This window comes from Bufo gargarizans, chromosome 10, assembly GCF_014858855.1.
Source record: "Bufo gargarizans isolate SCDJY-AF-19 chromosome 10, ASM1485885v1, whole genome shotgun sequence".
NCBI classification, from domain to species: domain Eukaryota; kingdom Metazoa; phylum Chordata; class Amphibia; order Anura; family Bufonidae; genus Bufo; species Bufo gargarizans.
The window spans coordinates 26,923,391-26,940,920 of NC_058089.1; the positions used below are offsets into that span (position 1 = coordinate 26,923,391).

The window sequence follows — 17,530 nt, forward strand, 5'->3', positions numbered from 1 at the left end:
TTTTTTTTATAGTTATATCTACTGAGTTGCATAGGGGCTCATTTTTCGCAGGACAATCTGTACTTTTTATTTTTTACCATTTTGGAGTGTTTTTTTCATCACACGTATTACATTTTTTGGGGTAAGCAAAGCAATAAACAAATGGCAAATTGGATATTTTGACCCTTTTTTTATCAATCATTTGAATTTTTTTTAAAATATATTAATAGTTCGGGCGTTTTCGGTCACATTGATACCCATGATGTTTATATTGTTTGCCATTTAGGTATTTATTTTTTTATTTACAGAAAGGGGGGTGATTTAAACTTTTATATATATTTTTTAAATTTTTTGATATATATATTAACTTTTTTTATTTTTTTGTAATGATTTTGAAGCTCATGTATGAACCTATAAAATCAATTTTTAATTTTTCATTTTGAGCCATCATGCATTTTTAAAATGAGTTTATTACTGTCAATTGCTCATTTGTTATGTTGGCCTGCCATCTGGTGGTAAGAATTGCAGCATAAATACTGTGCTTCTATTCAGCAAGACTCACAGCATTCAAAAGCAACTACTGACATCACCATTGGTCGCAGGGGATGTCAGTAGGAAGCTGCACGTGCGAGTGGGCGCCATGTGTGCCTATGGCTCCAGCGCCGCAGCGAACGGGTTAATGAATCGGCTAATGATGGCTCATAACTGCATCTCAGGGTCTATTCATATGACCGTTCGTGTTTTGCAATCCACAATTGGGTATCTGCAAAACACAGATACCTCCCGTGTGCAGAACGCATGCGGCCAATCCTATAGGGAAATGCCAATTCTTGTCTGCGATTGTGGACAAGAATAGGGCATGCTCTATATTTTTATCATTTCTATATTCATTTAAATAAACAGGTCTGCACCAGTTCCTGCAATTTTGCAGACCCAGAATTACGGTCGTCTGTAAAGGACCTTTAGGGCCGCTTCACACGAGCGGATGCCGTGCGTGGCATCCGCTCCGTGAAAGAGTGCCAAGACCCGCTGCAGACTGCAGAGGCACGGAGCAGTAACATGACTGTTAATGCTCCGTGCCTCTCTGTGATCTCTTTACTTCGAAATCACAGTGACAACTGTGATTTTGTAGTAAAGAGATCACAGAGAGGCACGGAGCATTAACAGTCATGTTACTGCTCCGTGCCTCTGCAGTGGGTCTTGGCACTCTTTCACGGAGCGGATGCCACGCACGGCATCCGCTCGTGTGAAGCGGCCCTTATAGTCCAAAAAAATATGGTACTTAAAACACACACACACACACAGATGTCCACATAGTCTGTGGTCTGGTATTTTTCTCGCCAAATACAGGTCTGGATCAAGAAAACGAAAAAAAAAAAAAAAAAAAAAAAAAAAAAAATTGCTGAAAACAATAAAGCTCACAGAAGATCCGTTTTGAAAAAAAAAAACATGGCGGGAACGCAGACAAAAAAAAAAAACACACGGTCATCTAAACAAGTGCATATAAAGATACACAGACAATCACACTGTTAGAGGTGAGAATAATGACACAGTGCCCTCATAACCGAAACACAGATGACAGCTCTTCTGCTTTCTATGACAGGACACAGCACTTGGCGTAGCGCAAAGCTCCTGCCCCCCATGAAGCTGCGTTCCCCTGAGCACTGGGATAGACAGCAGGAACATGAGGGCTTTATGAGGTGGTAAAAGGCAGCACGGCTAGCAACCCCTCCCCCCAGTCTTTCCAAAAGCCGACTGCCTAGCTGACATCTGTTCCTGCTGGAATTCATCTCATGTTCATTGAATTTTTCATTGATCCATTTCACTTATTAAAATGCTAAATCTGAATTAAGATACAAAAAAATTAAAAATAAATCTGCTCTCCATAATGTAAGTGCATAGGAATGTGAGAACAAAACCTTTTGCCTATTTTGAATAGAAATTTGCGTCGGTGACGGCAATTTCTACCGATGATCCCCAAGGACTTAATTATATCCCATGACGAACTATCGAGAATTTAGAACCCTGGAAATTTTCGCTACATATATTTAACATTAAAAATGCCAATATAGTATGACAGCCAGTGATGCCCACAATACTACTCTAACTACATGGTGCATGACCACTGCCGCTAAAAGGGTTCCCTGTTTTGGGCAATCCCTACTTGTTAGAAAAATTCTGACAATAAGCTGAGCACACAGTGTCCAGCTGATATTGGGACCCCCAGCCATCAGCCACCATCTATGGCAGGGATGGCCAACCTGCGGCTCTCCAGCTGCTGTAAAACTACAACTCCCACCATGCCCTGCTGTAGGCTAATAGCTCTGGGCAGTGTGGGCATGCTGGGAGGTGTAGTATTGCAACAGCTGGAGAGCCTCAGGTTGGCCATCCCTGATCTGAGGTGAAACCTAGCAGTATGTGTTCACTTTCCCTGCAGCGCCACCACAGGGGAAATTAAGTATTACACAATGTCTATTCAAATCAATGGATTATTTGTGTAAAGCAGGACAGGTCAGCCAGGGCGAGAGATGTCATGGTGTTCACTCTGGTCTAGAGGTGAGGGTCCTGAACACCGGATCACCCTCTATTTCATAAGTCCCTAATAGGGTTTACAAACTGGGCTCCAAAATAGAAAACTGCTATAAAAAGGGGTGATCCAGCAATTACTATTGATGACCTATCGTCTGGATAGATTAATAACTGATCGAGGGGTCCAACAACCGGGACCCCCGCCAATCGCCGGGTGCTCCGTAGGCAATGTGATGTCCCTGTACATTGGCGACGTGGCCTAGTGGCAGTGCAGCCCCATTCAGGTCAATGGGGCTGAGCTGCAATGCAAGACCAAGCATAGCCGCTATACAATGCCTGTGAGTTTAGCGGCCCCCTGAAACAGCTGATTAGTGGGGGTGTCACAGGACACAGACCCCCACTGATGTGATAATGATGATCTATCCAGAGGATAGGTCATGATTATCTTTACCCGGATAACACCTTTAAAAAGGTGGTAAGTGTACCTACTGCCGAGTCCCCCAAAATTCAGCACAAAGGACTGAATGCAGCTTCACATGGGTCTGTCAATTAGGCAGAAAGACCCATAGGATTTTACACGGTTCATAAAGGGTGTGGAAGCAACCTGCAGTGCCTCATACCCCAATCTGCGGGGTGTTATCCCTGTAAAACGGCTGTCGTCTGATGAGTCACTTAACATATAGCGAAAACCTGTGTCAAAATCTGACAACCTTTAGCTATAAATGGCTGTTACAGCAGAGGCAAAAAACTGCAGAAAAGGGCAAATGAGTCATGCATTCCTCATGTGCCTGTGAGGCGAGCAGGGTAGGTCTGTACATACGCTGACGATTGAAGAAGAGAAACGGCATTTGGGGGGAATCGTCGTCATCCATCTTCATATATTTATAGAATCCAAACCTTAAGGAAGAAGATATAAAATAAATAGCTGCTCCAGACGACAGCGAATATAAAAAGGGACAGAGACCGTGTTTTTTTGGACATGGTGATTTTACGGGGCGGGGGGGGGGGGGGGGCCCCCAAACGCAGGTATTGCATCAGGGCCAGAAGCAGCGAGGAACTTACCTCTCCAAGTACACCGGGGACTCTCGGTAGAAGCATTTGTTTTCGGTTTCCATATGGGTAAGACGGGTAAAATCATTGGGGTAGACAAACGTAAGGTACACCTACAGAAAAAGAAAAAAGGCATACAGCAAGGGACGAGGGGAAGGAGTGCGACACTGGAGGTGGTGGAAGATATTCAGGGTCTACTTACAAACTGCAGGCCTTGGTAGCGGGCGATGGGAAAGTCCTTCACCACGTAAGTGGGGCTGTACGCACAAGGAACCAGCACATTCTCCACTTTGGATTGTTCAATCATAGGGGCTGCAGAGAGATGTTAGGAGTTATGCTCCACACACAAGGAAGGTCCCAGATTCTGGTTCTGTGCACACAAGCAGATGACGTGGGTCATTCACACACTGTGCGAGAAGAGGACGAGAGAACCGGATCTTGGGACCAAAGCCTTGGGGCTCAAGCACACAACAGCCTTTTTTCCCCCTGCGTCGGATGCGGACACGTTCACTTCAATGTCCATTCCGCAGCCGCACAAAAAAACAGAACATGTCCTATTCTTGTCTGTTTTATGGACGAGGATAGGACAGTTCTACGAGGCAGGACATTCCGTTCCGGAAAATGCGGAACACACACGGCTGATACAAAGGCTACGGCCGTGTGCATGAGCCCTAAAGGTGTTTGTCCGGTATCGATTCTCCCCGAGTCCCCCATACATGTGCACGTATGTACAATGGGGAGAGGGCAAAAGGCCACTGACAGACAGACAATTTTCTCAGCGGCTTTTCTCCTGTGGCAACAAAAGATTGGGAAGTTGAAATCCAACATGCCCCATTCTTCTTATCCCCTAAATCTGTTGGCGGGGAAGGAGGAGGAGAATTGGGATACACAATAGATAGTCAGCCTATCCTGTCAAAATTCAGATAACTTTTCTCTAATGTGTATGGACACCTTAAAAGGGGTCTCCAGCTTTGGGAGGCTTTCTGCCAGATCCCCACACCATGGCCGACCAGTGGAGGGAAGCATAGTTAACCAGCTCCCTGCCAATGGCTTTAGGCTCCTTTAGTCCCTTGCTGCTACTGATGAGCTCCAGTCCCCACATTGAAACCTCGGAGTTGGGTCAATGACGTGTCCACCAGGTGTCACAGTGACATGATGCATGATGGGCATGTCACTGCTGCTGTCAGTCATTGGCTGGGGGAGGGGGTTTAAGTCTGGCAGAAAGGCCCCCAAAACTGGATAATCCCTTTAAGCTGTGGCTACTGACAGTAAATATTTTTGTAATAAATTAAAGGGATTCTACAGTTCTTTTTGACTGATGATCTCCCCTCTGGACAGATCGGTATCTGATCGGTGGGGGTCCGACACCCAGGACCCCTGCCAATCAGCTGTTTGAGGAGGCAGCGGCACTTCAGGAGCGCCACGGCCTTCTCTCAGTTTCCCTCAGGCCCAGTGACGTCACGACTATGTCACATGGCCTGGCCACAGCTCAGCCCCACCCAGGCCAGTGATACTAGTCGTGATGTCACTGGGCCTGAAGGAAACAGAGAGAAGGCCGTGGTTCTCTCGGAGGATAGATCAGTTAAAAAGAACCGCAGAACCTCTTTAATTTATCAACATATGACATACCACCTTTACATGTATTTCAATCTGACTGACCTCTTTTCAGTAGACAGGTGTCAAGGTGCTAAACCTCCAGCTATGAGAGAACGGAGGAAAGTGCAGGGAAATTAAAAGGTGGTCGTCTCATGAAGATAACTCCTGTCCTAACGCCTATTAGGGCACATGGACATCATAGATGATAATCTGCACTTCTGACCTACCTCTATTAGAGCCGCTCTGTACCTGTGGTGGACTTGAGCCATCCTTGTACCTATTTCACGGACGGCCGTTCACCTAAATGGTTGCCATGTAAATACTACATGTGCCATCCATGCACTATCCTTCCTAGCTGTTAGCTGGGGGTGAGCATTTTAAATCTGGTTGTCTCTGGAGAGAAACCCTTCAAGTTGTAAGTCATGCCTACTAAAATCAGTGGTCATCCCCATTCACTAGAATGGGCGCCGACTCCTGCTAGCAGCCATTCACGGGGTCCTGGGTGTCGGACCCTCCACTGATGTCACAAGCCCTCTTGCCTACCCATATAATTCAGTAAAACATTTTATTTTTATGCAGCACTTACTCATGTAAAAAGTGTCTCGAGGATCTTGTCTCAGCATATCTACGGTGGGTTCCTCTCTGGTCAAGCGATGGTCAATCACACTGGACAGAGTCTGTGGGATGTGAGCGATCTCATTCATTTTGCGAGAGGCCTCATCTGGAAGAGAATGGCTCGCTGAGAACGTCCTGAGCTAATTCTACATTGTGTAAGGGCAGATTGGACACACCATCGTCTTACCTGTATATAAAGACAAGTGCGGAGCATCCACAATTTCAAACTTCGTCCCTGGGAGAGAAAGGCGCCACTGAAAATACAGATATAAAAACAGGAATAAAGTTCCTGGCACTGAAAGGACTGCATCGCAATCTCACTGCTTACTATATAATTGAGGGTGGTCAGTAGGACGCTGCAGAGCTATGACCATGGTGGTCAGGGAAATACATTTACCATGTGGACAGCAATCCAGCAAGAGGACCCGCATCTACAATGGCTTTCAAGATACATTTATGTCCAAGGGGATTTGGGTTTCATATCAGCAATATAAATTTCTGAAGTTTTGTATTTAGAGGGGGCATTTCTTAGCTTGTTCAGTACCCCAGACCTGGGGGTATCTGCAATTATTAGTTATGCATTATTGTTATTTAAAGAGCCCCTGTCCCTCCCCTGACATGTCTGTCTTAGTAAATACTTGCATCCCCCGTGTAATAACAATTCTGGAGCATCTATTCCTGTGACTCTTATGTTGTGCCGTTCCTTTATTATTTCTGCTAGTGGTTTATAGATAAATTGCCAACAGTTTGCAGTAAAGGTACTGCTGGGTGTTACCAGTAGTGGGTGTGTCTCACTTTGTCCAATCAGAGCTGCTGGTGTCAGACTGGCAGGGACATACCCCCAATTGGCAACACCCATCTGTACCTTTACTGCAAGCCGCTGACAATTCATTCATAACTTCTAGCAGGAATAATAAAAGAATGGCATAACACAGTCATAAGAATAGATGCTCCAGAATTGTTATTACATGGGGAATGCAAGTAGTTTCTAAAAGAGACATGTCAGGGAAGGGGACAGCTCCTCCTAAATGTGTATGCTTGTTTCTTATGTGTACTCCAGCAAATTAGGTATGGTTGGCAGGAACAGCCCTAACCACCCTGTTCCTCCCCTCTTAGTAAGAGTGGGCTGGTCCTACTTCCTGCCAGAATCTCCTCCAGGGTATCCCCAACTAGAGCTCCTGTGAGACCCTTACTCCAGAAAAATTGTAAATCAAGAACACAGCTTTCGTAAAGCTTCAGCGTGCCTAGACAGCAGAGTGATCAGTAAAATCACAGTTTTACAGGCCCTGCTGCAGGTGAGGGACTATGGTTCAGACACCCATCGCCTAGGTCAGGGATGGGCAAACTGTGGCTCTTCAGCTGTTGTAAAACTACAAATCCCATCATGTCCTGCTGTAGATAGACTGGGCATACTAGGAGTTGTAGTTTTACAATAGCTGGAGAGCCGCAGTTTGCCCATCCCTGGTCTAGGTAACATCCAGGGCAGACCAACTCAAAGTCTACATTACAGTAGGTAATTACATTAAGTAAAAAGAGACTGTTATTGGTTTAATTCTGGCCGGATTCTTCAAACCACCTTTCCACTGCACCAGGGAGCAACGGGCTGAGGTAGTACACCATGACACAAGATCTCATCAGGGCCACTACCACTCCCATCCTCTGCACTGGCTCCCCAGGGGCTTGCTGAACTACATTCAGGCATAAATTACAATACTTACTGCTACTTCCACATGGTCGGAGCCTCGATCATCTTGCTTGTGAAGAAGCTCAAAGTAATACCGCCGAGAGCTCATCAATCTGATAAAAAGAAAGCATTCAGGAGAACAGGAGTGTTAAATGGGTGTTCCTATCTGGGGCATTTATGGCATAGCCATAGGATATGCCTTTAATGCCTGACAGCCACACCTATCTCAAGAACTGGGCCCCTAAATGAATGGGCAGCAAACTGCATATGTGCAGCCACCTTCTATTCACTGCTATAGGCCTTGCGAAAATAAAGTGTGGTTTAAAGGGGTTGTCCCATGAAAAATATTCTACCGTTTTCAAACCAGCACCAGGATCTGAATACTTTTGTAATTGCATGTAATTAAAAATTTTGCATAGCCACTGAGTTATTCAATAAAATGCATCTGTATAGCGCCACCCGCTGTTTGTTCTTTTTCTTATTTCTTTGTCCTGCTCACTGTGATGGCCGCACATGCTCAGTTTCATCCTTCACCTGCCTCCTGAGCTGTGATAGGCAGAGCATGGACACGCCCCCTGAGCTGCAGCAGCAAAGACACTCCCCTTGAGCTGCCAGATTGATATAAATCTAGCAGAGCAATGAATATGGAGATCTCTAGATCCATGTGAGGTACAGGGCTGGTTCTAGCTTTGTTAGAAAGAGATTGTCATGTACAATGTTTGACTTTCATTTTTTACATTAATCATGGGATAACCCCTGTGGCAGCATGCACAGATTGCTCTCCATTTATTGCCATTGGACATTCGAAAGTAGCCTAGTGTGCTCGCTTGGCTATTTTTTTTTTTCTAAAGTCCCATAGCTGTAAATGTAGAGGACGCAGTGCATGTGGGATGTGCTCTCCCTTCACTGAGGGGCCCCATTCTTCAGGCAGAGCACCTATCGGACATTTATGGCATGTTAATAGGAAGTCTCAGATGGGACAAAACCTTAACTTTTCTATATAATAAAACTCCTGGAACAGTAACTTTTTAATAACTTTATAAAGCATGGAGAAACTATCTATGCGAATGTAGACAAGAGTGTTCTCATTCACCGACGGCAAGCAAATATCTAGAAAATGGATGAATTGAAACAAAAAAACTACATTAGAAAGTCGTAAAACTTCTAATTTATGAAATGATTCAGCGTTATTTGCTTCAAAAGAGTTTTCAGAGATCTTAATACTGATGACCCATCATCAGTATCTGATCGGTGGGGGTCAGACACATGGGACCTCCGCTGCCGCCTTCTCGCAGCTCACCAAGTACATTGTATAGTGGGATTGCTTGGCATCGTGCCCAGTCCCATTCACTTCAATGGGGCTGAGCTGCGCCTCGGCCATGTGATCGATGAACGTGTCAATAGGAAAAAGCTGTGAGAAGGCCGCTGCGCTACTGCGAGAGCCGATGCCTTCTCAAACAGCTGATTGGCAGGGGTCCTTGGTCTCGGACCCCCACCAATCAGGTACTGATGGCCTATACAGAGGATAGGTAATCAGTATAAACGTCTCGGAAAACCCCTTTAAAAAGGCAGTTGGTCACTTCAAACTGAACTTAACAATTTTTTTAAATGTTCTAAATAGCCCAAACATAATTTTTGTAATATACTTTAATTAATTAATTATGCTGTTTTCCCATCTTAAAAAAGGACCTGGATTTTACGGCTTCTTAAAATCATCATTCTGGCTTGTCAGCGCTGTATTGGAGTACGAATTACTGGCTGCCGTGGAGAACTGTGCACAGGACGGAGCGCAGATCCTGACCCTGTACCCTATACTGATGTGCTCTGCCAGGATGTAGCTGAGCGTAGTGGGCTCCTGCCTGTGCCCGCTCCTCTCAGCTCAAGGCTCTCTATAGCACACCAGAGGAGGAGTCTTGAGCTGAGAGGAGCGGGCACAGGCAGGAGCCCACTCCGCTCAGCTACATCCTGGCAGAGCACATCAGTATAGGGTACAGATGTACTGTGCCACTACTGGCTTGAAGGGAGCTCAGGCAGGAGCAGCGATCTGTGCTCCGTCCTGTGCACCGTTCTCCACGGCAGCCAGTAATCCGCACACCAGTACAGCGCTGGACCAGAATGAGGACTTTAAGTCCTTTTTTAAGATGGAAAACTTCATAATTAATTATGTATATTACAAAAATGATTTTTGGGCTATTTAGAACAGTTTAAAAGAAAATTGTAAAAGGTTTAGCCTATTTTAACCAATGTGCAGGAAACACTATAGCACTACCTGCGATTTACTAATATAAGGTACTCTTATTAAAAATTCTGCAAGAGTGAAGAGCATCGAAAGCCTGTCTCTAACCCTTTTTTTATAAAACCTATCTCCATCATAAACGCCCATCTGACAAAGGAATGGAATGGTAGAGAGAAGGGTGGGACTGGAATTTACAGCAGTTGTTCATAAGGACTGGACGCTGCTGCTTCTACAAACAGACGTTTCGTAACGCGGTCTCAAGCTGTGCCAGAAAGTAAGTTCCAGACCGTGGCGGCATCTGAAGGGTTAAACAGCCAAGATTCGAGTTTTCTCAGGGTGCCACTTGTACAGTGCAGCTAGCACCTGCAGATGATGGAGAGGGCACAGCTCCTGAGCCTGCACCATGACTGTGCCATAACAGTATACTATTATGGTGCAGGGTAGGAAAGGGTTAAAGTGCTAGTTATATGGTCATTACAGTTCATATAAACTGGTGGAGCATCTGGTCTTAGAACTCTGTTGTTATACGGTTCCTCGGTTATTCCACCTGGAAAGGTCTGGGCATTACCATCCCCTTGTCAAGAGGGCACGCTCCTACATAGGATACCACATCTTGACAGGGGAAATGGTATGACCCAGCTGTCAACTTATTCATACATTTCCAGGAGGAATAACAGAGGAATGGCACGATACAGAGTTCTAAGGTAAGATGCTACAGGACCTTACAGCTGATGTCATCGGGTTTCTAATGATGCGCTGCACCAGGTCGCCAATGGACATGATCCCTGTAAAGTAACTTTTATTCTGTCGCAAGTTGTATGCAAATGAGGATCTTGAAGTCAAGATTCGCGCCACTTCCCGCTTGATTGGTGCGCTCTCATTTCCTTTATCTGCGATTCCTCCCTGAGACCTCGCGCACGCACCATATGATGGGCGAGACCTCAAGAAGGAACAGTGCATGAAGGAAATCAAAACACCCATCATTTAAAAGGGAAGGGGGTGTGGCAAGCTTGACTTCCAGTGTGAAAGGCGTCGCCCCCTTGACTTCAAGATCCTCATTTGCATACGGCCTGTGGCGGGATAAAGGCTGCTTTACAGCGATCATGCCCACCAGATGACTAAAACAAGCGCCTCACTAGGAACCAGATGACATCAGCTGTAAGGAACTGCGGGCTGTTTAGGGGCCACTTTGGTGCCGATAGATTCCCTTTAATATCAGAAGAGTCGACAAAAACAACACCAACATTTTTTTTTTTTCACGATCTGGTCCTCCATTGTGCCCCTTGTTGGGTTTTGGCGCCTAATATGCTAATTACTAGCATCGGTACAGGCAGGAGGGAGAAGTCCTCTGCTCTTCTGAGGGGGCGTCTCCTTCTCCCCGGCTGTGACGCTGCCCAATAGCAGTGGAGCCAGGAAGAAGACGAGCGGTGGTAAATCGTGCGAGCATAGTGCTGGTTTCCATAGCCTGTTCTCGCGAGAATCACCTCAGGAGAACATCTCGTCTCCACCTACAGCGTCACAGTCAGAGAAGATGTCTCCTCCTGCCTGTACCGATGCTAGTAATTAGCATATATTAGGCGCCAAAACCAGAGGGCATAGCGGCGCACCAGAGGAGATAGAAAAAAAAATAGCAGGGTAGCGGCTCCTGAACCTGAGATACAGTATGAGGTGTTAGGTCCACTTTAATGAGAATCAGGAAGAAATTGCTTGTTAAATAAGCCTTAACTTGACCCTTAGAGTTTTGAAGAGAATCTGCCACCGTATGTAGCCCCCCTCAGCTAATACCACTGTTCTATAGCAGGTAGAGCCCCGAGTCTAATGATGCGCTGGAAGTACTTTAGTAAAATTGACAGTCTAACCCCCACTGTGATCTTGTAATCATTCTACCTCCCTGAATCCCAATGAGCCCTCCTAATGATGTGCAGGAGCTCAGCAGTCCTGTTATGCAAATAAGCAGTCCTAAGACCCGCCTACCTTCTCTGATCTATACCATCCCAGCAGCTGCAAGGTATGAATATTCAAGAGACGGGGCAGAGGGGGCAAAGGTACATTTTACTCACGATTGACTGACATGTGCAACTCAGAACCTTTTTAAGCAAACTGTGTAGGAATGCAAGTGAGTATGACTAAAAGAAATGTATTATACATTATATCGCGTTACATTTGGGCACCCTCAGCTAATACCGCGGGGAAAGCCAAGATTCTGAAAATGTAATTAATTAATTACTTGAGCCAAACTCACCTTCTAACCCCACAAGTCCCGAAGAGCCCTCCTAAGGTTGTGCAGGAGATCAGCAGTCCTGTTATGCAAATAAGCAGTACTAAGACCCACCCACTTTCTCACATATATACCAGCCCAGCAGCTGCAGATCATGAATATTCAAGAGATGGGCAGAGTGCAGGGAAGGAGAAGGCATGGTTTAGTTGCGATTATCAGAAATGACTATGCATTGCACATGTCAAACAGCAGGGGAATGCCAGCTGATATAGTTAGTTTTTAAACTAGTGAAAGGTCCTCTTTAAAGGGCATCTGTCAGCAGTTTTGTCCCTATGACACTGGCTGACCTGTTACATGTGCTCTTGGCAGCTGAAGACATCTGTGTTGGTCCCATGTTCCTATGTGCCCGCATTGCTGAGAAAAATGATGTTTTAATATATGCAAATGAGCCTCTAGGAGCAACGGGGGCGTTGCCATTACACCTAGAGGCTCTGCTCTCTCTGCAACTGCCGCGTCCTTTCCACTTTGATTGATGGGAACAGGCAGAGTGATGACATTTTCAGTGCCCGGCCCCATCAAAGCACAGAGGATGCGGCAGTTGCAGAGAGCAGAGCCTCTAGGTGTAACGGCAACGCCCCCGTTGCTCCTAGAGGCTCATTTGCATATATTAAAACATAATTTTTCTCAGCAATGAGGGCACATATGAACATGGGACCAACACAGATGCCTTCAGCTGCAACAGATCAGCTATCTTCAATTCTTCCCTCCCCTTTGCTCCATTTGTCATGGTGTTACCAAGTTTTACAATGGAATCTGCAATACAAGGAGTTGGAGCCCAATAAAAGACTTCGCCACAAAAAAACCGCTTATAAAACTCCCCAGCTATAAATAGTTTTAGTATTCCCTATAAAAGCACGAACGTGGAAGCAAACATATGCTGATAATCAGCGCAGGAAGTGCAGACGGTCTCTTCGAGCAGAGGAGAATGCATTTTACATGTGTCCTCCGACACCATCTGCATGACTCACATAATAAGGATAAGAGGATTTTCCGAATGAAAGTAATACCTGGACAAGGGCAACGGAAACCGGCTGTAAGAGATACGGGACTATTAGGAAGTGCAAGGAGGAGGGGGGAGGGCATCAGGCACGACAGACGCTGCATATTGTGCTGTGACGAGGGCGCAGACTGGCGATTGGCATAAAGGCTCATGTCTCATTAATCAAACGCCGGATGGCTTGACCACCGCTGTGGACACAGGGACTGACTAAGCAATGGAGGATTTAAACTTCCGCAGCAACTCACACGATCTACAGGAAGGACGTAGGGGAAAAGAGATGGATGCACTAGAAGGAGAAATCAATATGAAGGATATTCAAGGCGTGGACCATGGAGAACTTCTAAAACCAGAAGTACACTGTTTTCCGCTGGTCACAGCAGGTGACTGTTTGGAAGAAAATGACTCCCAAATAGCTAAATGTGATCATATCGACCCCGTACAAAAGGATTCAGGTGGTTTTAACCAAGAAGCGAGCAAGATGCTGAATGTGGAGTGTGTGAAGCACGATGTATCTGAGGCAACATTCGGGTCTTGTCACGACTTACATGAAGCCACAAAATCTCCAGAGTCCTTCACAGAGGAGGACGCTGACAGCCTTGACAGGGAACTAAGGGATTTAACCCAGAGTGAAGAATCATGGAAGCAAATGACATGTGACAGCGATACGGAGGAAGACTACGTCCAAATCGGCAAGAAAAGAAACTACAGCGACTTGTCGACAGTAAGAGCAGAGTCCACAGATGCTTCCAACGTCAGCTTGGCAGACAGTGATTCCTTCATATTGGATGTGGAAGGGTTGGAGCCCGAGGTGGACACTGATGGAGAATACCTGCTGCCCTGTGATTCTCTCTCTTCCGACATAGGAGTTCATGGAAACAAGTGATAGAGGGATGGAAGATTTCGGTCATGGTGCCAATGGAGTCGCCACATGTCTCTTTGGTAAGCAACAAATCGCAGATGTTGACTGAACTTGGTGCAGGAGCTACAGCTTTTTGCTCGCTAAACTTTGGTATCACAGGTGCTGACTGGCACATGGCTTTGCTGCCAGTCAAATGCCTGGAAACGGGGGCAGTGAATGTTGCGTCTCTGACACTGGGCACAGTGGGAATTAGTGTGATCCCCATGGTGTCACCTGGCACCATAGATATAAACCCTTTCACAACCAGCATAGGGAGGGTGCCAGCAGAGCCCACCGATTGGGAGACGTGGAGCATGGACTCTGTGCCCCTCGCCACAACGTCTGCAGAATACATCAATGTTGATTCCATCACCCCAGAAGGGGTTCGAGAGTGCTGGCATCCATTAGAGGATCGTCTGCATGCCCTGGGGGAAGCCCTGACTGCGCTAGACAAGAAAATTGAAGGTTTTTCTCCACGTATTCAGGAGGCGGAAATGCTGCTCAATGAAGTGGAATTGTCAGTCAGTCACCATGCCATGCACATCTCTGCCATTATGAAGGAGAACAATGCCTTAGCCGAGCGTGTCCTGCTGCTTGAGGAGCGCCTGAGCAGGGAGAAGCAGCAGATCTGGGTGAAGAACAGCGAGGAGGAAGCCTAAGCAGGGGCAGCATTGTCCCAATGCGTACACATAGACTTGACTTCTACTGTATATGTGGCCCAATAAATAAACTGCAAGAATTCTTACACTTTATCAGCAATAAATTCCCACCTTTTATATGCTCATTTACTAATGTGTTACCTATTTAGAAATCATGAGTAGTCAAAACTATGAAAACTGAAATGGAGAGCAGATCTTTAACTTCTCCTTTATCATCAATGGTAGATCACCAACGATATTCCCACTCTGCTAGTCAATTGCACAAAGATATATACCATGTGCTTTTAATTAGATAGATTGTACAGCTGTATTCTACTTTGCCCATATTGCGGGCTGACAGCCTGGGAGAGGCATGCGTAGGATACAGCTTGGTACTACTTTGCCCAGATTGTAGGCTGTAAGCCCAGGAGAGGCATGTTAGAGTAGGCCCCATTTGATTAGAAGCTACCTTGTCGTCTGGTAGATGGGCCCAAAATATTTTTGATCAATTATATTCGCAAAGAGCTTCTAGCTGCATTTGCAGTAAGTATGACCGCCAAGTATTTATTCTTTCAGTGTTTGCTTATATCTTTGTGCAATTGACTAGCAGTGTGCTGTTACCTGTAGTTCTACTAATCCAACGATATTCCCAGTCACCCAGCTAGGTAGCCACTTCATACTGTCGGCCAAATGACAGTATAGCAGACAGCTATTTTCGTAAAGACTCCCCCCATACACATGCATCCTTGGCTCATGCTAAAATTCAACATACCCAACCCTTCTTACCCCCCCGACATCTGGCGGGTTCAGACAAAGTTCCTCTAATGTTTATAAGCATCTTAAAGTGGGTTTCCAAGACTTAGGTCATCGGTATCTGATCGATGACGGACCCCCGTTTGTCGGTCACATGGCCTAGGGCTAGGCGCAGCTCAGCCCCATAGAATTGAATGGAGCCGAGCTGTAATACCAAGCACTGCCACTATACAATGTACAGCGCTGTGCTTGGTGAGCTGCAAGAAGGCTGCTGCGCTATGCAAGCACCGATACCTTCTCAAATAGCTGATTGGTGGGGCTCCCACATATCCAAACCCGCCGATCAGATACTGATAACCCATCCAGAGGATAGGTCATCAGTATAAAACTCTTAGAAAACCCCTTTAAGTCATCTGCAGCTGAAGCCTGACTTTTGATTGAGGTCTATGGGAATTCTAACTGCTTGGCCACTAAGAAAGGCAATTTGTCTAACCCTTCTTCTTACGTCATAGAGTTGTCCAATTACAACAAATTATCATCTATCCACAGGACGGGGGCGTGGCCTCTGCCCAATACTGGTATGGGGGCCTGCGTTCCCCCGCTTGAATGGAGTGGTGGACTCTACTGGACGGCTGGCGATCGGTGGGTACTTGTACTCGGCTGTCTACTGCAGCCCCATCGAGTTGAATACAGCAGCAGCCAATAGTAGTGTCCACTGCTCCATTCAAATGGTGGAACATGGGCCCGTGTTCTAGTGGTTGGCGAGGCCACCGCACATCGGACCCCCGCCGATCACACACTTATCCCCTATTCTTTGAATATGGCATAAGTTGTTGTGTAGGGAAACCCCTTAGGGCACTTTCACACGTGCGTTAAACTTTAGCGGTATCGAGTTCCGTCCAAGGGGCTCAATACCGGAAAAAAACTGATCAGTTTTATCCTAATGCATTCTGAATGGACAGCAATTCGTTCAGGATGCATCAGGAGGTCTTCAGTTCAGTCACTCTACGTTTTTTGTACGGAGAAAATACCGTAGCATGCTGCGGTATTTTCTCCGTCCAAAATTCCGGAACACTTGCCGGAATGCCGGATCCGGCATCATTTTCCATTGAAATGCATTAATGCCGGATCCGGCCCCAAGTGTTCCGGATAAACGGATCTGGTTTTGTGGTCTGTGCATGCACAGACCTTTAAAAATTTGAAAAATAAAAATACCGGATCCGTTTTTCCGGTATTGCAATGCATTTGTGGTATCCGTTTGCATACAGATTACTGGCGACGAAACTGCCTTCCCGGAATCCAAAAACGCAAGTGTGAAAGTACCCCAAAACGTATATGAAACAGTTAATCAGAAAAGCATCATAATGGACCCAAATTCTCTACTTAGCCATACTCCGATATTAACTCTTAACTCCCCACCTCCAAATAGTGAATAAGTCAATCATTTCTTTAGAAAGAAGTGAAAACGGAGGGCACCAGGTAGGGGCGCACCACCAATGAGGCCAGGTGAGGCGATCGCCTCAGGCAGCACCAGGTAGGGGCAGCTGAAATGCCATGGGCTGAAGGGAAGGGGTTAGGTTGAGAAACTGGCATTGGGGAGGGAGGAGCGTCATTTCAGTTTTCACCTCAGGCAGCAGAAAGGCTAGGTGCACCCCGGGCACCAGGTAAGTGCACTTTCCATTGCCCAGCTAATGTAAAATTTCAATCTGGAACTAGAGGGCTGAACTAAGAACATGACGTCTGTTGACTTTCACACCACATCACTCACTTGTACCACGGCATATGTAAGACAGGGCGGATCGGTGGTTCAGTCTTCCTTCCTTTTCAACATTAGAATATTTTAATGACAACGTTACCCAGACCAATGGCGGCAAGAAATGACTATCATACGTGACCCTAGGTATACAAAACCACAAGTCACGACATCCAGGAGAAGCTGGTCTCAGGAAGAACACTCCTTAAAGGGGTTTTCCAGGAGTTTAAAAAACTGATGGATAGGTCATCAACTAGGGTTGTTGCGGGTATCGAAATTTCGATACCCAATCGATACTTTTGTCCCGGTATCGATACGATACCGGGATTTCCGTTTTTTCGATACTGGGCTGTGCTTCTGCGCAGTCTAGTATCTCTGAACATGAGCGCGCTGCTATCGGCGCGCTCATGTTCTCTCAGCAGCACGGGGAGAAGGAAGCTGTCCTCCCTCCCCCCTGTGCTGCTGCCGCTGCCACCAATGAGAAGAGAGGGGCGGAGGAGGGGCGGCAATGAGAAGAGAGG

General features: G+C 46.2%; 1 protein-coding gene across 2 annotated transcripts in view; it reads right to left on the minus strand.

Moving 5' to 3' along the window:
- B4GALNT4 (beta-1,4-N-acetyl-galactosaminyltransferase 4) overlaps positions 1-17,530 on the minus strand; it is a 75,216-nt gene that overhangs the window by 25,860 nt on the left and 31,826 nt on the right. For both annotated transcript variants that reach the window (XM_044269998.1, XM_044269999.1), the window contains 6 exons: positions 7,488-7,566; positions 5,957-6,023; positions 5,741-5,875; positions 3,761-3,870; positions 3,571-3,671; positions 3,329-3,405 (listed from right to left, as the gene is read on the minus strand). In XM_044269998.1, coding sequence (XP_044125933.1) covers positions 3,329-3,405; positions 3,571-3,671; positions 3,761-3,870; positions 5,741-5,875; positions 5,957-6,023; positions 7,488-7,566 — 569 coding nt within the window. The remainder of the gene's footprint in view (positions 1-3,328; positions 3,406-3,570; positions 3,672-3,760; positions 3,871-5,740; positions 5,876-5,956; positions 6,024-7,487; positions 7,567-17,530) is intronic.